Here is a 24,299-nt window from a genome sequence, read left to right on the forward strand (position 1 = left end):
ACAATATAAGCATAACACCACAAACTCAGAATAAGCATATGAAAGAATACATACCAACCACAACATCGGGTGCTGCGCGGACCTCCTCCGCTGTCAACTGGAAGGCTCTCCCACGAGCCTTCGGCGCCTCGACCTTCACCAGTCGACTCTCTGTAGCTCGAACAGCAGCAGGGACAGACCCTTGAGAAGATCCCTGAGCTGACCCTCGTAACTGCGGACACTCGGCCTTCCGGTGTCCAATCTGGTTGCAGTGAAAACAAACTTCAAACCCCTTGGGGCAATCCTTGGCCATATGCCCCTCCTTGCCACACTTGTAGCAAGACCCTGCTCTGCATACCCCCTCATGACTCTTGCAGCACTTGCCACAAGTGCGGCCCTTCTGGTTCCCTGATCTCGAATCGGCGGGCTTAGCCCGCTTGGCAGTCGACTGGGACTGTGTCGGTTGCCGATCCCTCCCCTGAGACTCCGCCTCCTCCCTGGCCTGAGTCTCTAGCTCAATCTCCCTTTTCCGGGCATTTGCCTGAAGCTTGGAAAATGTCCGGTACGTCGAGTTCGCCACGAACTCATGGATGTCTCTCCTCAAAATGCTCAAATACCGGCTCATACGTGCCTGCTCAGAAGACACGTGCTCAGCGCAGAACATCGCCCTCTCATGAAACATACTGGTGATCACAGTAACAGACTCAGTACCCTGCTTGAGGGTCAAGAACTCCCGGGCCAAACGCTCCCTTTCCACCGGGGGAACGTACTCATCACGAAACATAGCGGTGAACCTCTCCCAGGTCACCGTAGCAAGCTATGCAGAAGAATAGTGCGCTGTCACAAACTTCCACCAATCCTTCGCCCCCAAGCGAAGCTGGTTCAGCGCGAACCGAACTCTCAGATGCTCCGGACATGAACATTTGTAGAAGCACCCCTCAATGTCATAGATCCACCTCATCGCAACTATCGGATCCTGAGTCCCATCAAACTTTGGTGGTTTCGTGTTGCTGAACTCCCGGTACAGCAACGTGTCACCTCCTTGCGGCCTGGCAGCAGCAACGGCCGCAACAACAGCAACATCAGTAAGAGCAGCATAACTCTCATCAAAAGTCTCGATCAGTGTGGTCTTGATAGACCCAAACATCTCTGGAATCTCAGCGCGGATGGCAACAGCCACCTCATCATGAATCATATAGCGGAGCTCCTCATCGCTCACACCCCCTCACTAGTCCCTGGCCTGTGGCGTGTCCCCACCATGATGTCTCTCTGAAATACAACACAAGATATCAGAGACTCGCTCGAGTGTACACACACTTGATATCCCAATCCTACTTGATCCCTGGTACCCTAAGGATTCTTACTTGGGTTGCGCACTGATCTGGTGCCTTCAGTAGTACGGGCCCAATACTACCGTCCACACTGCATCAATATTCACCCCAAGTCCTCCTCCTAGGATCCCAAATCCCAAGTACTCTACTCTCTCTCTATGCATAGTCTACTCTCAAGCAGATCTCTCATAAGCTCCTCGCTGCTATCTATTCACTCTCAAGCATCTCTTAGAAGCAAAATCCCTAGGCTAAGGCATCAAAAATCAGGCCACTCTAGTCCTAATAAGAATACCCAACCTACTCTAGCATGCATATCATATCATAACATATCTCATAACTCATAACGTAAGGGTATTTTGGGAAATCACCGTTCGGGCGCTGGCTGATCGTACACACTGCTCTACTCTGCTCTTTCAAAAACTTTTTACTCTTGAGAAAAATTTTGTAAATTTTATTTTGAAAATCCCTCAAATCCTCAGTTTGAGTTCAGATACGCCCGAAGGTGCACCCGAATCCCTCAAACCAAGGCTTTGATACCAACTTGTAACACCCAAATTTTCAAATAAAATTTCACATTTTAAAAAAACACATTTTCATTCATAATTGTTATAAAACATCATTGTATCACATAGTCAAATCATAACATCACATCCCAAGATCATAATATAAAAACTCCTCATGTGTGTACTGATCAAGCCGACGCCTTCCCGCAATCCTCACTGGTACCTGAAACACATAACACAACACTGTAAGCATAAATGCTTAGTGAGTTCCCTAAAATACCACACACAACACATATTAGCCACTCGAGGCTATAACTCTGTTTGACCCTCTGGTCAATGTGTCTCAGTGGGACCCTCCAGTCCCATAACTTTGTGGGCCCTCTGGCCCAAACTCTGTGGACCTTTCGGTCCTAACTCTGAAATCTCTGATACATACATGGCATAAATCACATAGAAATCACATCATGCAAAAGCATACAAAATACTCTGTCACATAACTCTAATTACCACTCTAGGTAAAGTATACTGAGAAGACTCACCTCGGGTAACTCGGTAAAATCTCTAACTCTGTAAAATGCTATCTAGCCTCCGCCTAATCATATGACATAAACACTCTAAATCAATACATCCCTTAAGGCTAGGCTATTCCTTCTCTTAGTACTCTCAGAAGGGTAAAAGACCATTTTACCCCTCTCATGGCTCAAAGACCCTAAAGTTGACCAAACCCTAAAAGTCAACAAAAGTCAACTTCCTGGGTTACACTGCGCGTACCAAACATGTACGTTGGGTGTACCCGGTGCCTTCTCAGAAAACGGGGTGCGCGACCCCTTACGCCGCGCGTACTGGGATTACGCCTAGCGTAACTCCCAGTTTCAGACTCTAAGCATTTTGGGGTCTTAATCAGTTAAGACCCACGTCCAACTTCTAGATCTAACCATTTATAACCCTCTTAATCCATAAAGTCGGTGACTTTAAGCCTTTGCATGGCTGGACAAGTCACTAACACCCATAATACTCCACTTCCTAACACTAGAAAGCTCAATACTCAAGCATGACCTCATATCCACGACCAAGATGGAAACTTTATGGATTTATAACACAAATACCACTGAAATGGGACAGATCTAGGTCCATGGAGCACATTACACACATAAAGTCTCCACCTTTGGGACTTTTAACCCTAAAATGGTCCATGCAATCATCTAACCAAATAAGGAGGAAAGTTTTGAACTTTATACCTCCAAATACAGCTCCTTCCTATGTAGATCTCAGATCCAAACTTGCACCTTAAGCTCTAGCCTCCACAAGCTCCTCTCCCTCTTCTTCTTCACTAACACACCAAGGCACTTTTAGCTCCAAAACACTCACTCTCAAGCTAAGGACGATGGGAGGCTCTCTTAGGGTTTCACTCACTAATATGGAGGTTGAGAAATGAGCCTTAACATCCATTATATAGTGCACAAGTCAAATATTAGGGTTTGTGTATGGACCCATTACGCCCAGCGTACCCAGGCGAGTCCGCGTCCAAATTAAGCGCATGAGTACGCGCAGCGTACTCCCCAGTACGCCCAACGTACTCATTTGCTACAAGAACTCTTTCAAAGGACCACTTTTGACAACTTGACAAAATGGAAGGATATAATAGCTTTACCTGGATTTCGGGATGTTACACTTATGCTATGGGCTCAATGTACACGCATTGTATATGTATTGTTGTGTGAGGTGTTTTGGGGGAATTCACTAAGTTTTAGCTTACAATTGTGAACTTAAATATTTTTCAGGTACTTATCGAATTGCGAAAGCGGAACTGCACACACGCAACGGTTTTATGATTCGAGATTCCATATTGTTTTCCTTATAACTCTGATTTCGAATTATGGTTTTTAAACAAATTGTTTGACTTAAAATTGGTGTTTATTCTATTTTGAAAATGAAAAATTTTCTTGTAGAATTTGGGACGTTACATTCGTACTCAAACACTTGTACATAAATGTACAATAAGCAATTAGAGTTATCTACAGAACTAGCCAAAGGGCATGTTCGACACGAAACATTTATGAACGTTTAGAAGCTTCTAGTTTCTAGCGTTTGACAATGTTTCGTTTTGAACAAAAAACATCGTTTGACACAACAAACTTTTAGTGTGCGTTTGGTTGTGGAAAAATTTTCGGTTTTCCATGAAAATTTTGAAAAGGCGTTTGATTGATTATTTTTTCAAAAAATTTTCAAGAAAATGAAATTTTTTTGTTTTCCAAATTATATGTGAATTAGAAAAGTGGTTTTTATAGTTTTACAAAGTTTTCTAAAATTTTAAAATGGTAAATGAAAACTCCACTTTTAAAAATTTCATTGAAAACTGAAAATGAAAACTAATTCTATTTTCTGAAAATTTTAGAAAATGAAAACAACCAAACGCACCCTTAAGCCTTGGTTTTTTTTTTTTTTTTTTAAGGAAAGGGAAGAATATTATTGACAAAAAGAAAAGGATGAGAAAGAAAAATTTCCTAATTCTGTATTTCAGAGTTTGAATGATATAAAAGAAAAATTTTAAGTTTCATCGTTCTAAGTTAGGGAGGAAAAGAAAAGAAAACTATAGGGCTCTAAAATATTTTTCTTCCTCTCTCTTTTTTTCGGAATTCGCTCAATTTTGAAGAAAAATATGACTCTAAAAATCCTTTCATTTCTTTCACTTTCATTCTATCAATTGAACTCCAAAACACGATTCCCTCAACTCCCATCCATATCCATCAATGTCTCTCTTAATTATAGAGTCGGAAAGAATGACGTTCGCTTTTAGTTTAAAGAAAACTTTCAAATCCAAAAAATACTCTCCTTAAGCGTTTAACAAAAGTTTTACCGAAAACACATAAAATAAATCACAGAAACCCAACACACGACGTGAACCACTTTGTTTAACTTTAACAGACTCAGGGTCCTAATAAAAAAATTGGTTCAAAATAGCGTTGCCGGCTGCGTATTTAGTCGGGGAGGACAGTACAAAACCCCAATATTATCCATTCCTCTTTCTCCGTCCTACTCCCAAACTCGGATTACCGACAATCTCCGCAAGAATGGGGGAAGAAAAACAAGGCGTGCTAGTGGTGGTGGGTCACCAGAATCCGGTCACACAATTACAAGCCAAGTACAAGGAGTTAGAGACTGGATTTAAGGATTGGCTTGCCAAACAGTCCTTACCCGTTGAGGCCGTCGTCGTCACCGCCACCAGCTCCCTCCAGGGTGCCGCCATCGGTGGCCTTATGGCTACTTTCACCAACGACCTGTCCTCCTCTTTAGCCGCTCCTCCACCTCCAGGTGCCTCCTTCAATCCACGAGCTATGGCATCCCTCCAGCAAGCCCAGGTTCCTATCCTATCTTCATTTTGTTTTATTTAAAACCCAAACCCAACCATAAAGTTCGATTTTGGATTTAAGTTTTTCGGTTTTTGGGATAAAAAATATAGATTTTCAATGTTTTTTTTAATTTTTTTTTCTAATTTAAAAAATAGATACTTTTTCCATTAAAAATTCAGATAAAAAACATAATGTACTAACAAAAACAAAACCGCATTTTTCAAACACCAAAAAACCATCAATACTGTTTTTTTTTAGAGATAAGTGGATGTCTAGATGAACATTTTGGGTTGAATGTATCTAAAAAAAAGAAACAATATTCCTACATTAGTATAAATGAACATTTTGGTTAGGACTTTGGATGTCTAAAAATGAACATTTTTGTTAACTCAGGTTGATCATGATTTCCACCTAGCCAAAGAATGAAAATCATAAACCAATAGATGCTACAATACTAATTGAACCCTTTTGTTCCGCATATATGGTCCTCCACTCCTTTATCTTATCAAGTCATATTATCCACTTCCACTTCCAGTTCAAACCTTTAAAAAACTTTTTAGTTCGAAAAAATCTTGAAAAGTCCACATTAAATTGAACTAGAATTGCAGTACAAAGACATGTGATAAAAATGCAGAACTTAAACAAACTTCAATTTTGACAAGTACTAGGCATGTGAAAAACTAAATACATGCGAGTTATGTAATATGGTGTCGACTGAAATTGATATTTTATCTCTGTGTATTGATATTGCTACAATTCAATAAAGAACTGTTGAAAATGCCAACCTCAAGCATGCATTCAAGTGAAATTTATGGCTATAATGCAACATTCATTCTTTTACAGTTAAGAAAGAACAATTTTCAAATCCTACTACTTTAAACTTACATGAAAGCAAGCCAAATCACAAAAAAATGGATATATAAGGAAAAGCAAGCGTCTTACGTTGTTGTTTCGCCAAAAAAATTAATGAGTGTCAATAGGGCATTTTTACAAACAGGTTGTGTGCATATCAATGTTCCACAAAGCCTCAACAAGACTTGCATTGATCATGAAATTTATTGCAGAAAGTTTATGTAGTATGCATTCAATGAGTTAACTATGTATGAAAGACTGAAAGGAAAGAAAAGCACCATATAGAAAAAAGATTATTAAATGTGTACCTAATTTATCAGTTGTCTCTCATATGTAACGAGTTGATGACATAAAAGGCCTAGAGTCATTTGGAAGCTGCAACTTGGACTACTTAGAAGAAGAACAAGACCTAGCGAAGTATTAAGTTTCACGACACATTGCACGGAATTATGTTCTAAGTGACTCTGTAATTTCATTGAATTTTTTTAAGTATAAGAGTATGTTGGTATTTAGTTTGAATTGTTTAATTCTAGAGTTGCGTGTGTTATTAAGTTGAAGGTGTGAGAATGTGGCAGATTATTATTTACCAACAGTGTTTCTGAATACTGTTTGTTGGTATGTGGGCAGGCTCTTTCAGGAGGGCCTTTTATACAGGCACGGAATTTTGCTGTTATGACGGGTGTTAATGCAGGCATTTCATGTGTGCTGAAACGAATAAGAGGCAAGGAGGATGTGCAGTCAAGGTATATATATATATATATATATATATATATATATATATATATATATATATATATATATATATATATATATATATATATATATATATATATATATATATATTCAAATGAGAACCAAAAAAGGTTAAGAACCTCTAACTTTAGATGTTTATAAAGGGTTTAGGGTTTAGGGTCCCTAAACCCTAAACCCTTTATAAACATCTAAAGTTAGATGTTCTTACGTTCTTAACCTTTTTTGGTTCTCATTTGAACCTTTACCTATATATATATATATATATATATATATATTGAGGGTAATTGATTGTGCAGTATGGTAGCGGCTTTTGGTTCTGGTGCTGTGTTCACATTGGTTAGCGGGATGGGAGGGGGAGGACCCAATCTGGCTGTCAATGTGGTCTCGTCTGGTGTTCTTTTTGCACTCATGCAGGGTGGTCTTTTCAAGGTCATCATACTTTCTCTTTCCTTTTTTGAGCTGTTGTCTTCTTATGTGTGTAGTGTAGTGTAGGTGTTTAACTCTTAATTTGTGCATGCAGCTAGGGGAGAAATTCTCAAAGCCAGCAGTTGAAGAAGATGTGATGTACAGTAAAACTAGAGGCATGCTGTCGCGTCTTGGGCTTAACAGTTACGAGAAAAACTTCAAAACCGGCTTCTTGACCGACACCACTTTGCCATTGCTTACCGACAGGCAAGTAGAGTCCCTCCTATTAAGTATTAACTATTAACTAACAACCATCAATGTTTTTGGCATTTAATTCCTTCCTTTATTTTTTTGTAATTTGCTCATGAAATCATTCTTTCTTTCTTTCATCCCAGTGCTTTGCGAGACGTGAAAATCCCTCCTGGACCAAGACTTTTGATTCTCGATCATATCCAAAGGTCTGCTTCTAACTTTCTTTCACTTGTACTCATCTGCAATTCAAAGTTGTATTGCTGTTTATTACAAAGTTTTCGTGGAAATTTTAACAACTCATGTTTCTTTTTGTAGGGAGGCTGAGCTGAATAATAATAAAGGGAAAGGAGGTAGGAGGACATAGTTGCTCCCTCCCCCCCCCAAAAAAAAAATTCTCTGTTGTAATGTGAGAGACAATGACAGTATGATGTCAACCCGTCTTGTATTTTCTTTTTTGGGATCTGTTTTGAGTTTAGAAATTCATAGACTTTTGTTTAGTTATGGGCTTCGTTTTTTACATCTGATTGTTGATAGGTGCAAAAATGTTTCTTAAAACATAGACACAAACACATACTTATATACATACATACATGAACACGTACACACAAACACATACATACATACTGATGAGAATTAGAAATCAATAGATAATGAAACTAAAGAGAAACAGGAAGAATGAGAGAAGAAGAAGATGATATCATTAAATCTAATGAAATGAATTACAAACTATATTGAATGAAGCAAGAACCTCAAACAATCCCAGGGAATCTCCCTCTCTCACTAGCTAAATGCTAAGAGCCAAGAACATTGAACAATACTAATCGACATCCCCAAAATGAAATTAGTCTTCCCTCTTTATTCTACTCTCTCTCTCTCTAACTGACTTTCTAGCCACTTTCCATTTTTGCCCTTCCGCCCCTTCTAGAATGCACATGTAATATTCCTAGTTTATTTATATCAAGGCCCAACCATTCTGAATCTGTATCATTACTCCCTCCTTCAAAGAAAGTCTTGTCCTCAAGACTTGCTTGAAGACTTTGACAACTAATAGCCCATCCATCTGCCAGTGTGTTATCTCCTACTGTACCTCCTTTCCACCTAATTAACCATAGATGCAATTGATCCAAGTAATGCTTAACCATATGAATAGTCGACACTTCTGCTCTTTTGGTATTTGCAATTGTACTTCTTGTCCACGGAATGATCCATTGATCTACCGTAAGTGGCCTCAATCCGTCATCATGGTTGTGCCATTCTTCCCTCCTTGCTTGTACCCAAACCCTTTTCTCTACATGTTGAACTACCATTGAAGTGTTCCGATTATACCCAATTTCATATGTAAACTTTTCGGTGGACTGATCGAAAGTAGAATCAGTCCCATGTTTTGTCCACATAATCCAATTAGAACACCAATGGAGTAGATCCAGCAAATGACAGACCACTTCCCAAACAAGATTTTTGGTAATTAACTCTGCCATATACCTAGATGGTAGCTCCTGCATTTGGCTTGAACATAAACTAACTTCTGTATCCCAATTGCGGATTACTTTTCCAAAAGATGTGAGCCATTCCATTCCCAAAATCAAGTCAGTATTACCATACTTAGAAACTAACGACTTCACTTCAATTGAACAACATCCTAATTGAATGATAAACTCCACACATTACTCGGTCACAAACATCAATTGATTATCACTCAGTCCTGATTGAGAATTAGCAACAACTCCAAATAACTCCAAAATTTGACACGGTCCCACAAAAACACTCTTTGACAATTGATCAATTGGTACCTGATTAGCATCCCACGCATAGTGATTGCAGTCTTCTTTGCATTTATGACATTTGTGAGACAAGCCAACTTGAGAACCACCATGAAAACTTAGGTCCTTATTCTTTCGCTCCTTCCATTCCGTGCGACTCAACGATCTAACTCTCCGATCCCGTTGAAACACATAAGCCATTGCCGGCGTTGGGGAAGGTGATGGCAGCTGATTAGGATAAATGTGGTTATTTTCATTATATATATATATATATATATATATATATATATATATATATATATATATATATATATATATATATATATATTAAAATTATTGTCCCTTAGCTAAGTAAACTTGGTGCCTTTTGCCATCTTTAATCCATTTCTTTTTTAGATTTACTGTTTTGTCCCCCTAATTGACCACAGGTTTTGAAGTTATTGCCTCTTTTAATCCATCTAATTTGGGTTGCTGATTTAGAATTGAGTCCCTTGTCAACGGTCGGTGACTTGGTCCACGATGGGAAACATGTGGCTTTCAAAATGGCTGCCAGCTGCCTTCCACTATCTTCTCCACCGTTTCTATACTCTTCCTCAAATACCATCAGCTGCTTTCTGTTTCTTTTTCCCTTTGTCGCCATTTCCTCTCTTGATTCTTGCTCCTCCAACTTCGGCGCCTCCCAACAACTACTGGAACCATGCCGCTCTTTACAACCTCTCATCTTCCCCATTCTCTCAATCTTTCATCTTCCCCGTTTTCCCTTTTCTCTCATCTTCATTCACAACTAACACCGCCATCTCCACTATCCTGTCGAATTCTACCAATGACAGCAATCCAATACCCACTGACTCTACTTCCTTTTTCGATTATACCATAAACACCGACTTCTTGAAGCGGGGATTGTTGGTCGGTGGGTCGCTGGATTTGGGAGTGCCGGATGATTCTCCATCTGTTTATAACTTCTTCCATAACTTTGATTTTTTTAATTAAAGGCAACAGCGTGGGTGAATTTTGGGGACCATGATGAACTTCGGTATTCTCCTTCGTTGGATTTCAACCAGGATCAAAAACTTAGGGTTCAATCTAACTATTTGAGGTAGGCTATTTCTAAATGGCTTCTCTTACCTTTCATTTAATCAATAGAATTTATACAAAATTACGATATAAATTATTACTTCCTGGAAATATGGTTATCGATTGCTTTCATAAATTTTTTATGGTTTATCATGCCATTATTGGTCTTGGAATCCATCTAACGATGGATTATTCAAGGTAGTAGTACTTGTCATTTGCCATTGCACTAACCATTTTCTTTTGCACATTTGTTTCCCAAAATGACCTTATGTTCATGGTGCTCAACGAAAAAAATATGCATTTGTTGCAAAATGTGTAAATATTCAAATTCATTAAAAACTCCATAGTCCTAACCCATACGAAGGTAACTGTTGTTAATCAGGTTAGCATTTTGACTTTTAATATAACATAAGCACGCTTAATCTTTGATTTTAGTAACTCTTCTTTGGCAACAAAAATAGACCACTAGCGTTACAGTACTCTATAAATTTTGAACAGGACACTGAGTGTGGTGGTGATTATATCAAACTTATGTCTGGATACGTTCTCAACTGATATGGTGGTGGTGGTTACACTATTTATGACTTATTGGCTTTTGATACGTTCTCAACCAATTTGTAGCCTTCTCTACAACAAAGGATAAAAGGATTTTAAGAGAAATTGGAGGTGTCTTTTAAGGAAATTCAATCTTCGACCTTTCAGGGGATCAAATTCATTTCTGAAATGTATTTCAAAAAGCAATGAAACAATAACCCTAAAATGGTAATGCACTTCCAAACATCAATCCAAAATGGTGATCTACTTTCGGTTATATTTTAATTAAATACAACATAATACCAATTTCTTTTTTCTATTACAACAACGTAATTTAATGTATTTATGTTTATTTGTTTCGGAATAAAAAAAACATATTTTATATTCATGAAATCAATGCTTATTATAGGTACATGGCACAAAACCATCTGAATGGGGAACTGCCAAAGCTTATATACCGGAATAAATTTTTAGAAAATTTGTAAGTTTCCAAGCCTCATTTCTATTATCTATAGATTATTATTTAATATATTTTGACCAAATTATATGATTCTTTTGACTAAGAGGATTGAGAGGCAACAATTTGGTTCGAAATTTGTTGCAAGATATCTGTCAACTAACTCACACAATTCCTTCAAATAATGGCAATTATACTTGCTTGCAAGTATTGTATGTATCTATCTCCCATGAACCATTAAAATTACATCAATATCCAATAATTTTTATTTTGATTGATTTTTGTTCTAATTTTTGCGGCAGGAACCAAAAATAGAAAACGAAGTTGTTGAGCTCTTATGCGGAAGAGATTTTTCATCAGGTTGACTATTATTTCTTTGCTTTTTTGTAGAAAGCTTTAGATTTGATGTTGAGATTGAAAATAATAAATGATAATAACAATAAAGAAAAAATCCATAATGATTTTCTGTTAAATGTGGAAACTAGATGAACCATTTCTTATATCCTGGTGGCATACCGGTAAAACATACAAAATGGAGAGAGAGATGAGAAATAAGGGTGAAGACTTACCTGCTAAGGCAGAGGTAGTTCCAACAACATTTCGCCTATTATTTTATACCATACAGGCTCACAATATTTGATTATTTCATGAAAATTACTTTCTTGGAACCTCACAATAAAGAAATAGTTGTCCTGCTTTCACTATACTTCTGAAGAAGGTAGGATAAATATTCTTGACACATATTGCTCTTAAAAACTTCATGTGTAACAACTTTACCCTTGATTCTGTAGTTGATTGAATGAAGAAAAGTCAATTTGAAAGATGTAGCCTCAGAGATTAATGTTTCTGCTAATTTCTTGGCACAACTCTGTCTTATGGGATTCTTGCTTCTTGCAGGATGAAATGCTCATGTTGATGGGTTGCAGAAAAATTTAAAGGGTTAAGTTATGTCTCCATGTATATCCAAGGCTGAGAAAGAATTTGTAGCATTAGAAAACTATGTGGGGAATTCTCCTGTCTCCATGTATATCCACATTGGAGGACAATTTCCAAATAAACTCAATGGGTGTGCGATGGACTTCGTGAGGCCGACGCTAACCATCACCAAGGTGGTTGAAGGTTTGATTTTTTGTTTTCTCTTTATTTGACTCCTAATTTTTTTTGTTTTCTTTTAATTTCTTTGAAGATTCTATTGACCGAATGACTGATGAAGAATCAACAACTGTGTGTTGTTTCATTTTTTGTTTTCAGCTAACTCTTACCCAAATTGCCTTCTCAAGAACCTACATAGGATGCCATCTGTAGCAATGCAGAAAACAACACATATTTTCAAGGGAAAGATGATATAGGTGTGATACCTGGTGATTGTCTAGGCTGTGGAAAATATCGTGTATGGGGAAAACCTTAAGTTCTTGGTCTTAGAACCAGATTGAAAATGTTATTTTCTATCCACAGCCAAAAACACCCAAACCAGCATGTGAGTTTACCATCCTTTTTCCAATTTGACAAACCTACTTCCAACTTTCTAACAAAAACAATAGTAATAATAATAATAATCAAAACTTTGATGGTTTTGGTTGGGCTAATAGTTGAATTTCTTACCTAATGAAGTTTAGAATTAAAATGCAACAAATGTCATTCTACTTCCTGTGAGTTGTTGTACTTTTCATTTCCGTGCAACAACAGTTACAGTGACTTTTCAAAGATCCATCCAATAGTCACGTCTTAATTGGTTGTAATAAAATTTTCTTATTTGTATTTTTTGAGCAAATATTGGTGATCCGCTTTTAGCTTTTTCAATAGGCACGTCTTAATTGGTTGTAATAAAATTAAATGTGCGTGCCCACTAAAGGATCCGGGCACCAAAAACGTAATTTTTAGAAGGTGATCTTGGAAATGTTCGGTCTGGGGAACATAAGTAGTTTTATTGTGTTAAAGTGTTTGTCAACGTAGTTTTTTTTGGTGAAAAATAGTGATTTTAACAGTTTTTGTCCAAACTGCTCATACATATTGTCTTTTTGATAAAAAAAAACTAATAATTTTAACAGTTTTGACCAAAACCACTACATACTGTTCTTTTAGTAAAAAAATCGTGAATTTAACAATTTTTTTGTCGAAAATGCCCTTGCATGCTGTTCGCTATCTATCACTACAACATATACATAACTGATAAACAAAAATGTAAAACTCTGATCTTAACCGAACCCTGCGGAGCGGGGTTTCACATCTAGTTCCAATTAACAAAGCGTTGATCAGTGGCCTTATTAACTAGTGGGTTTATATTTTGTTTTCTTGTTAAAACCCGGTCTATCTTTCGATTTAACAATTGTGAGCCCCATGAATCAATTGCAGCCCAATTGTCATTTTTAAGCCCATTGGAAGGGTAACCTAGATAACCCCATTCTAAATGGTTGTTAAACGGAGTCGTTTTCTCCCAAGAGCTCTGTTTGGACTCCATCATCGTTCCCCCGTTCTTTTCATCAATTCCCGGCAGCAGGGGTGGTGGTGGTGGTGATGGCGGCGACAATGGTGACGGAGGCGGCGGTCTACTAATTGGAATCATCACTTGCTTTGCTGCTTCCTTTTTTTCAATTCCAAATTTAATCTCCGTGAAATACTTCTCATATTCTCTCGGTTGTTCCATTCCTACAATCCAAGTATTTAGATACTTTCCGTTAAGGTTGAGGGTGGATTGGATTGTAAACTTCTCTTTTATTCCGCCTTGATTCGAGACTAAGCCCATTGGCTTTCCATATTTTTCTTCTTCAACGGTCGTTAGTGGCAGTGGTGATGGTAGGCACGACGTTAGGCTTGGCGGTAGAGTCTGAGGGGTTGTTTTGGATTCTGATTCTGACTCATAAATCCCCAAAAATACTTCATCTCCATCAGGTGGTGATATTTCGTTGCTTTCACGATCTATTTCATCCAAAATCATTGGAGATGCCACCGAAGGCAAACCCAATGATGCGACCTGAACGACACGGGAAGTAGGATGAGAATGGAAACCGCTAACTATGCCAGATGAATCCCTAGAAGCATCATCAACCACCGAATTTGGTAATGTCCCAGTCGGATTGGAAACAATGCTAATATCTGAGAAAAACTCTGGATCCTGTTGCTTCATCCAATCAAGCAGTACTTCGCCCGTTCTGAGTCCATGGCGGTTCTGATTGAGGCCATAGATGTCCTGATTTCCTGTATGTCTTCGTGAATCATTGCTATTTGCTTATCATGATGATCCAGAAGCTGAGAGACAGATCTAGTTTCCAGCACTGGTTGCACCATTGTTACTCAACTCCGGCAAGTCAAGGCAGGTCGGACCAATGATGAGAATTAGAAATCAATAGATAATGAAACTAAAGAGAAACATGAAGAATCAGAGAAGAAGAAGATGATATCATTAAATCTAATGAAATGAATTACAAACTATATTGAATGAAGCAAGAACCTCAAACAATCCCGGGGAATCTCCCTCTCTCACTAGCTAAATGATAAGAGCCAAGAACATTGAACAATACTATCAACATCCCCAAAATGAAATTACTCTTCCCTCTTTATTCTACTCTCTCTCACTCTCTCTCTCTCTCTCTCTCTCTCTCTCTCTCTCTCCCCCCCCCCCTAACTGACTTTCTAGCCACTTTCCATTTTTGCCCTTCTTCCCCTTCTAGAATGCACATGTAATATTCCTAGTTTATTTATATCAAGGCCCAACCATTCTGAATCTGTATCACATACATACATACTTACAAACACACACGTAGGAGGCACAAGGGTTTCACTATTGTGTTGGTTAATGCCCAACCACCTTCAAGAAGGCAAAGAAGTAAACTTCATAACCTTTTTCATTATCAGTAGAAGTGGACGTGACGCATCGAGACAAGAAAAATACAGGTACAAATCTGTTTATCTACATGCCTTTCAATCTCATAGCATTAGAGCATTTGGTTCAAGTACCACAGTGGTCGACGGGCACAATCTCAATCTCATTCTTCGGTTCAATCAAATGTAAGAATGAAGACGGATAAAACATGGACATATCCAACTCTATCCGTTGATGATAAGAGAAAAAATGCGTACACATTTTTTTTTGTCAAAAAGTCATTCGTGGGGATGATAGTTAAGAAACTTTTTTTGTTGTTATTAGTGATGAGATAACAACAGGCGCAAACGTATACGACATACAAGTTATCCTTTTTCCGTAGACATTATATTAAACATGAGACATGGATTACAATTCTCATTTATTGTTTAACTTTCAATAAAACACCTTAGTTGTCTCACTCTCAACACATAAGATAAGAAATCCAATATTGACTACATACACCGTTTATATAGTTCATATTATACCCAATGATGACCTTTATAACTGCCTAGTCAAAGAGCAGCGTTTAATCATATCAAAATACGACACTCACTACAATTAAGTCTCCACTATGTATCTCAGATCGAATAATACAAAGATACTATGTTTGTTCAAGAATCAGTTATGACAATGACCGATGAAGTGATCTTGAAGCGAGTCGAGTCTAATTTTTATTCTCTAACAAGTACCTATGAACTTGGTTGCAACACTTTTCCACTTTCATTATATGATATTCAACCAATCCAATTCATATTATTCTTATTTCATGGTTGTTCCCATGATTATGACCAACTATGGACTTTCTAGAATAACTAGAATATTCAAGGATTAAACATGCTAATATAGAACACAAATATTAGTTAAAAGATCATATCCCACACATCTAATTTAATATGATAGTTGTTTCTTACATTGTTCAAACATCCAAATGCTAAATTCAAATAAAATCCAATCACTAGAGTAATGAAGTCTTATAGCTCTAGCATGATTATCATGCTTAGCTTGTGGAAAGGGCTTCGTGAATGGGTTCGCCAAATCTTGATTTGTGTGCCTTTGCGAATACTAATATCTATGGAGAATGTGCATGGTTTTCTGATGTGACATTAGTTCCTTATCTAGCGCAATGGCACCCTGATTATCATAAAAGATTTCTACGTGATCCTAAACGGAAACGACAACCCCTAGATCTTTAATGAATTTCTTAATCCAAGCAACTTCTCGTGCAACTTCAGAAAAACAATGTATTTTGACTATGTAGTTGATTGTGCGACCATGCTTTGCTTGGAACTTTTCCATGAAACAACACCTCCTATCATAATGAAGAGATACCTTGATTGTGATCGAGAATTGGCTCGATATGCTAAGAAGCTAGCATCAATTTAACACTTTACACTAAGATATTCTTCCAAACCCCCATAGACAAGTCACATTTTTTGGTTCTTCGCAAGTTCTTTAGAATGTTCTTTACAACAATCCAATGATTTTCTCTTGGATTTTGTTGGTACCTGCTAGTCATGCTCAAGGCATATGACACATCTTGTACATAACATGTGATACATGATGGATTCAATTGTAGAATCATATGGAAGATCATTCATTCTTTCTAGTTTAACCTTTGTGCTAAGGCATTGAGACATGGTCAAAATTGTGCTATATGGTATTGACAATAATGTATTTTGACTTTGTAGTGGATTGTACGACCATGCTTTTCTTGGAACTCTTCCATGAAACAACATTTCCATTTATAATGAAGAATACCCCAATTGTGATTGAGAATTGTCTCAATCAGTGTAGAAGCTAACATCAGTGTAACACTTTACACGAAGGTCCTTTTCCAAACCCCCATAGATAATGCACATTTCTTTGCTTCTTTGTAAGTAATTTAGAATGTTCTTTACACCAATCCAAAATTTCTCCTCGATTTTGTTGGTACCTACTAGTCATGGTCAAGGCATATGACACATCTTGTACATAACATGTCATACATATTGTAACATCTAAAAAATCATAGAAATTTAAATTTTTCAAAAACAAGCCATTTCATCTATAAAGTGTTTACAAAATCATTGTTTCAAGAGTATAATCATAATTAGAGTTGTCCGAAGACCGAATATCATAAAAACAGGAAGATGTGCACGATCACGCCTTCGCCTTACCACGGTCATCTGAAGTACTTGAAACTGTAAGCCAAAGCTTAGTGAGTTCCCCCAAAGTACCAACACACAAACATATAACAACATATACTTGTAACATCCGATTCCATGTATGTTCTTCTTTGGTCCTTTAAGTTTGAAAATTTTGCAAAAATGGTCCCCTCGTACGTTGGGTGTACGTTTGGTAGGCTTAGCGTACAGGTACGCACGCTATCGGGGAACTAAACCACGTACGCTGGGCGTACGTGGTGTATGCAGGGCATACGACAACCAAGACCAAACCCTAATTTTTAGGGCATGAGCTCTATTTAAGAAACATTATGGCCTTTGGACACTCACCCTCATCAGCCTCCACTATTCATTACGTCCCATTTAACCCTAGTTCATCCCATTTAACCTTTTGGTGTGTTTTCAAGAAGAAGGAACTTGGAGACCAAGCATTTGTTAGGGTCTAGCTTCTAGATCCAGAGTCTTCATCAACTATTGGGAGCTTTTGAAGGTAAAAAGTGCTTACCTTGATGATCCATTTGATAGTTAGAGTTTAGGGCTTGAAAATGAGTTTATTTGGTCCCATGGGTTCTTTTTGTGAGTTTGGGCAACTCCAAAAGTTAGAGGTGTTAGATCTCAGTCCCTTTGATGTTTTAGATGCATACAAATGTCATCTTGATGGTTGATATGAGTCCATGCATGAATTTAAGTCCTTAATGTGAGCTTTGTTGGATAAAAATGGATGTTGGGTTCCATTAAGACATGCTAAGGCATAAAGTTGCCAACTTTATCTCTAGAACCCCATAGTGGTTGAGATCTGAAAGTTGGATTGAATGCACGAAATGATTAAGCACCAAATAGCTTAAGGTGGCAAACAGCTCAGTACGTTGAGCGTACCAAGGGGTATGCACTGCGTAATGGCAAGCGGTCGTGTACGCCGAGCGTATAACGCATACATAGGACTGTCAAATCGGGCAGTCATGTCGTGTTTTTGTCTGAAACAACATGACATGACAAGGTTTTGGATGACACAAACACGACACGACACGATGTCGTGTTTTTTTTCATTAACACGAAAACGAACTAAATAAAACACGACACGACACAACAAAGATAATATTACATAACTATTAATGTATTTCAATCATACTTAAAGATATATAACACGACAAAAACTACAAACACAAAAAACATGACAACCACATGCTTAATCGTGTCACTTTCGTGTCGTGTCGATTTATTAACACGAACACGACACGACATGAAATTGTGTTTTTTAATCTTGACACGAACATGACACGAACAAGAATTTGAATTTGAATTTCGTTTCGTTTCGTGTATTTTTGTGGTGTCGTGTCATAAATTGACACCCCTACGCGTACGCCTCTCAGTGGGCTTTTGGACTTCGGTTGGGCTTTAGACCTTTGGGACTTAGTGGGCTTTGGGCTATGGACTGTTTAGAGTAGGGGGGACTTAAAATTCTGTTAGTGGGCCCTAAGTTGTTTCAGTTGGGATTTTTGGGCCTTGGGGCCCATTATTGTATTTTGGACCAAGTTTGGTTAGGCCCATTATGGGAGGGGTAAATGGGCCTTTATCTTAGGAGTTTGGACTTGGGGTTTAGGCCTACTATTATGGTTTATAACCTATATTTGATTAGCGTAATTTGTGTATGTTCAGTGTGGGATCTTCCGGTTCGGTAGCCGAGCAGTTAGTTATTTATCAATGGACCAAGGTTAGTTTTCTTTCTCACTATATCAATTGGTCGAAGGCACCAAGGCCGACCCATTATTTGTCACATATGGTGTAAGCTATATTTGAGATATGTATATGATAGAACAAGATTCGGACCCTGGCAACTGTATGAAAGACCAGGATATGGCCCCTGACATTTGTATGAAAGACCCGGATCTGGCCCCTAGCAACTGTATGGAAGACCAGGATTTAGCCCCTGGCAGGAAATTGCTTGTAGGACTATGGCTTGGCCCATAACACTATCTTATTGATGTTTGGTATGTGGTACTTTGAGGAAACGCACTAAGCTTTTTCTTACAGTTTATATTTGTGGTTTCAGGTACTTCTGGTACTAAGGGGAAGGGCCCGACGTGATGGCACAACATTCTCTCCTCACTATTTTCCGCACTTTTGATATTGTACTATGATGTTTGACATTATTTATTATGTGATGGTTTTGGATCAATGTGATGGTTGTAACTCTTGTTTTTAAAAGTTGGTATCAGAGCCTTGGTTTGAGATATTTGGGCACACTCTCTGGTGTGTCATAACTCAAACTGAGGAAATGATAATCTTTTCAAAAGAAAAAGAATTTGAACTTTTGAAAAAGATTCTCTTAAGTAAAAGGGGGAGTGTAATGTGTGCAATTAGTCGAGCTTAAGTAAGTGTTTTCTCAAGTTACCCATACTTATGTATTGTGATTAGTATGCTTGATATGTGAACGACACGCTAAATTAGGGATAAGGATACCTTTAGGAATCATATGATAGATCTGCCTAATTTGAATGATGCCTTATAGCTCGATAGAACTTGATGCCATGTATTACTTGGAATTGATATCGGCTCAGTTATTTGCTATGTGTATGATTTCAAAGTTGTATATGTTTAGGATTGTATAGCCTTAGAATGATCGATTTAGCCTCTTTTCCTATTCCTTGTTTGGTTGTGGACTTATGGTAGAATCTTCATTCAACAGTCTATGCGATCCTATCTTGTGTACAACTTACATGCATAGGGAAACCAACGGTCTTGATTGAGGTTCTTGGTACTGCTAGTGGTGAGGGTTGAGAGTTCCTAGAAGAGTCTAGGATATGTATGTTGTGTAGAATAGCTTGTTCTTGGTTCTAGTGTGGTAACTTAGAGGAATCAGAATTTACCTTGAGGAAGATGATCGAGGTCGTTGTCTCGGTCAAAAATAAACCTTACACACACTAGATAGCTAGGGTAAGTAAGGGTCGAATCCACAAGGAGTTTGTGGTCAAACTTTGTGTGAGTATAGTAAAAAAGAAAGAACGAGTACTTGCAATTGTCATGAAAAAATATCTAAGCTAAGGTTTAAATAAAAACTAGAAACTTTATATTCCAAAGGATTACCAATGAGAAAAATAAGGTTACTTCTGGTTCAGTGTCGGATGATTAAGAGCCACATATTTATCTTCCCTTAAATTCCAATTTAATTATGAAAACATAACTAAGGTCAATTAATATGCAATAAATAACTTTGGGCACACAATATATTATTTCAACTAATTGTCATACTCCCTATGTCTAATTGGATTATGAACAATGAGTGGTTTAGCAATATTGTGTCTTATGGTTACCTTAAAATGTTTAGCATTTAAAATCACAAGTTTGGAATAGTGTATGTTGATTCAACCGATCGTCTTAGTTCCTAAACTATATGAACTCAGCACGATTAGTGAATTTGACAATATACTATCTTAATTGTAAAATCAAACACATGAATAACACCCAACTTCAATTATCATTAATCAAAATCATGACTTAAGAACAAACAATAATTAAATTTTATTGGAATAGAAGTAATAATGAAAACACATTCATCAAATAATCCTAAAAATTCCCGGAAGTAACCCTAATGATTTAGTATTCCATAAAATTCAGAAAACTCACAACTAGGATAAAAACAATGAAATCTAATTTAAGGTCCATAAAGAAACTAAGAATCATAAAGCTAATGATGTTTGATAATCATTAAAGCATAGAACAACGGGACCTTGGGGAACAAGTAATCAATTCTAGAACTTGATGGAATTGATGTAGATCCACCGGTTGAACGATCTTTAAGTGTTGAATGATTATGAACTTGATGATTTTTTGGCTTTGATTCGGAATTTGATGATCAAGAACGCGTTTGGAGAAGGTTTGGAACCTTCCAAAACTAGTGAAAATCGTAGGGGAGAAGTCCAATTTCGATTAGGGTTAAATCTCCTTTAAATAGGTGCTGAAAAACTGATTTTCGGAGCTGTTTTCTGCGTCGACGACATAGTGGGCGTCTTAGACGTCATATAGGACGTCTAGGCGTCCTTCGGGGCGTTTTACAGGCTTTCTGTCGTCCTTGATTTGCACTTGAAAATGGCCTAAAATGGGTAGGCATCCTAGGGGGCGTCTTAGACACCTTCTAGGACGTCCCTCATCTTTGTTGCCCCTTTTTGGTGATGAAAACGGTAGAATCGATAAAAACGCAAAACATGAAAGTTGTAGGAAATTTTGTCTAGATTATAGAACTTCTTCATTCATGTCAATCGGAGCTCTAGATCTTGAGATATGATCAAAACATTGAAGAGTGGTCAAATTTCTCAGCACCATTTTTCTTTATTCCTTTAGCAATTCGTCTCCCATACTTGTTAGCTTCATGTTACTCATTTTTCTTTCGGGTTCCGCCCACTTTTAATACCATATATTGACCTGCATATAAAGTTCAACAACTCATCAAAGTAGTGTGATTCTTGGACAATTATGCATCAATTCAACATATTTAGTACAATTTATTGTGCTATAAATATAGACCGATCAGAAGGTACAGGTAGGTGTGGAAGGTAGTATTAGGCTTGTACTACTCGAAGCACAAGACCTGTACCTGAGGCAAGAGTAGAAATGGGGATTCTAAGGGTACCTGTCTGTTGCAAGTTTCCCTCGAGTGTTTTCTGATTGTTTATATATTGTGTTTCAGTTTGAGGATGATGGTCACTTGTTTGGGATCGAAAGGTACTGGTTCTAGCACTGGATCGGGTATAGGTTTTGGTTCTGGCTCAAAAAAGATTGATGAGAGGATACATGAGCTTATTGCAACTGAGGTTACTCACGGTATTCTTGATGCTACCCCCGTGATCTTCGGTACCGTCAAAGAGGGGATTTAGGAGCTCATGGCGGAGCAGCTCAGGTCATTTCAAGCCGAGATTGCAGACAAGAAGGCTGGGGCGCGAACTCCCTCATTCAGGGAGTTCAAGTTGTGTGGAGTGCCTGATTTCTTTGGAGTTAAGGTCCCCAACGTTGTTGGATCGTTGCAAATGTGGGATTTGTGTCCTGCTTACCGAGGGACAGAGCGCGAGACTGGTGGGAGGAGGTTACCCGAGCGTTAGGGTCCGTAGTAGTGGTTGTGATGACATGGGAGGAATTTGTTTAGAGGTTTCAGAGGGAGTTTGCACCAGCTATAGAGGTGCAACAGTTGGCGAGGGAGTTCCAAGACCTTTCCCAGATTATAGAGACTGTGGGGGAGATTACCGCCAAATTCAGGGAGAGAACATTGTTGGTCCCGCAATATGTTGTGGATGAGCAGATGGGGAAAATGAGATATCATGATATGATGAGGGACAGAATTAGAGAGTTTGTGATCTTCTCAAGGTGCAAAACCCTGAATGATATGATCAAGAAGGTTTGCGAGTGGGAGATTGAGTTGGAGCTCCGGATGAGCGAAAGCCAGAGCAGGTTTAGACAGCTGTAGGTCGGGCTAAGAGACCCAAGACCTCCGATACCCACTCCAGAGGCCAGCATGGCCGGGGCTGTTGTGCCAAGTGAGAAACTCTGCACAGTGGAGGTTGCCGGTCAACCGGTTCAGGATGTTTCAGCTGTGGCCAGTAGGGTCACGTGAGCAGGGATTGCCCCAAGAGGGCTCTGATTTTCTTTCATTGCAATCAGACCGGCCATAAAAAGACTGATTGTCCGAGATTGTCTGGGGAAGCAGTGGTGGTACATGCACCAGCCACCTTGAGGATTGCCAATGGCCGCCAAGGCAAGGTGGAGGCTCCTGTGGTGAAGAGTAGGGCTTTTCAGCTGACCACCGATAAGACCCGTGCAACTCCGAATGTAGTTACTGGTATGTGTTCTAACCCTATCTTTTATTGCTTTCCTTTTTTGTGCTTATGTTTATTATGGTCTTTTGTAGGGACCTTTTTGGTCAACGATTTGTCAGCTCATGTTCTATTTGATTCGGGGGCTACCTGATCCTTCGTGTCTCTTGCACTCAGAAAGAAGTTTCGTGACGCTCCGGGGACTTTGGATCACCTTCTAGAGGTGGAGATTGTGGATGACCGTATTGTGAGTGCTTCGAGTGTTTTCTGCGAGTGTGTCCTGAACATGTTCAATGAGAGGTTCCCTATTGATTTGGTGCTGATTCCCCTAAGAGGATCGACAGTTATCATTGGGATGGATTGGTTGGGCCCCAATGGGGTCGTGATTGATTGCGAGCGGAAGTTGGTGAGAGTTCGAACCCCGAGTGGGGGAGAACTGGTTATTACTGGTGAGAGTGCTTCGCATGGGACAACTCTTTGTTCATCTGTGAGGGTCAGGAGATTTATGCAGCAGGGGTTTTCCGGGTTTCTAGCTTATTTTTCTGACATGCAGGTTGAGGCCACGGTGGAGTTGAATAGGGTATCCATTGTGCAGGATTTTCCTGATGTTTTTCCCGAGGAGTTTCCTAGAGTGCCTCCCGATAGGCAGGTTGAGTTTCGGATTGATTTGGTACCTAATGCGGCTCCGATAGCCAAGGTTCCATATCGCCTGGCTCTAACTGAGATTCAGGGGTTGTCTATGCAGCTGCAGGAGCTGCTAGACAAGGGTTTTATTCGTCCGAATAGTTCTTCGTGGGGAGCAACGATCCTGCTTGTGAAAACGAAGGATGGTTCGCAGAGAAGCTAGCCGATATTTATGTCCAAGAGGTAGTAGTTCGGCACGGGGTGCCGGATTCGGTGGTCTAGGACCAGGACGTTCGCTTGACCTCCAGGTTCTGGAGGAAGTTTCGTGAGGACTTGGGAACTCCATTTCATTTCAGTACATCATACCACCCTCAGATTGATGGCCAGAGCGAGCAGACAATCCCGACACTCGATGATATGCTTCGAGCTTGTGTGATGGATTTTGGAGGGAGTTGGGATACTTACCTTCCACTAGCTGAGTTCTCCTATAACAACAATTATCATGCTAGTATTGACCAACCACCATTTGAGATGTTGTATTGGAGGAGGTGCATGACCCCGATATGTTGCAACGAGGTTGGTCATTGAGTCATGGGAAGC

The 24,299-nt window shown here is 38.8% G+C and overlaps 1 protein-coding gene and 1 long non-coding RNA gene across 12 annotated transcripts; both read left to right on the forward strand.

Annotated features, from left to right (window-relative positions):
• The first annotated feature begins 4,680 nt into the window (after nt 1–4,680).
• Nucleotides 4,681–7,942, forward strand: LOC111920524 (chloroplastic import inner membrane translocase subunit HP30-2). Its single transcript, XM_023916112.2, has 6 exons — nt 4,681–5,172; nt 6,643–6,758; nt 7,065–7,197; nt 7,289–7,440; nt 7,569–7,631; nt 7,741–7,942. Exons 1-6 carry the CDS (start codon nt 4,885–4,887, stop codon nt 7,787–7,789), a joined length of 801 nt encoding a protein of 266 aa, XP_023771880.1. The 5' UTR covers nt 4,681–4,884; the 3' UTR covers nt 7,790–7,942.
• Nucleotides 7,943–9,687: 1,745 nt separating this feature from the next.
• LOC122196568 (uncharacterized) lies at nt 9,688–19,584 on the forward strand. Of its 11 annotated transcripts, none has more exons than XR_008230537.1 (9): nt 9,688–10,281; nt 10,607–10,641; nt 10,758–11,021; nt 11,203–11,462; nt 11,553–11,610; nt 11,736–11,833; nt 12,148–12,369; nt 12,502–18,985; nt 19,325–19,584. It is a non-coding gene; the product is annotated as an uncharacterized LOC122196568 (long non-coding RNA). The 11 variants fall into 11 exon arrangements; XR_008230538.1 differs by having other exon boundaries at nt 10,607–10,623; XR_008230534.1 differs by having other exon boundaries at nt 9,688–11,021; nt 11,203–11,274; nt 11,358–11,462.
• Nucleotides 19,585–24,299: the final 4,715 nt, after the last annotated feature.

This window comes from Lactuca sativa, chromosome 2, assembly GCF_002870075.4.
Source record: "Lactuca sativa cultivar Salinas chromosome 2, Lsat_Salinas_v11, whole genome shotgun sequence".
Classification (NCBI taxonomy): Eukaryota; Viridiplantae; Streptophyta; class Magnoliopsida; order Asterales; family Asteraceae; genus Lactuca; species Lactuca sativa.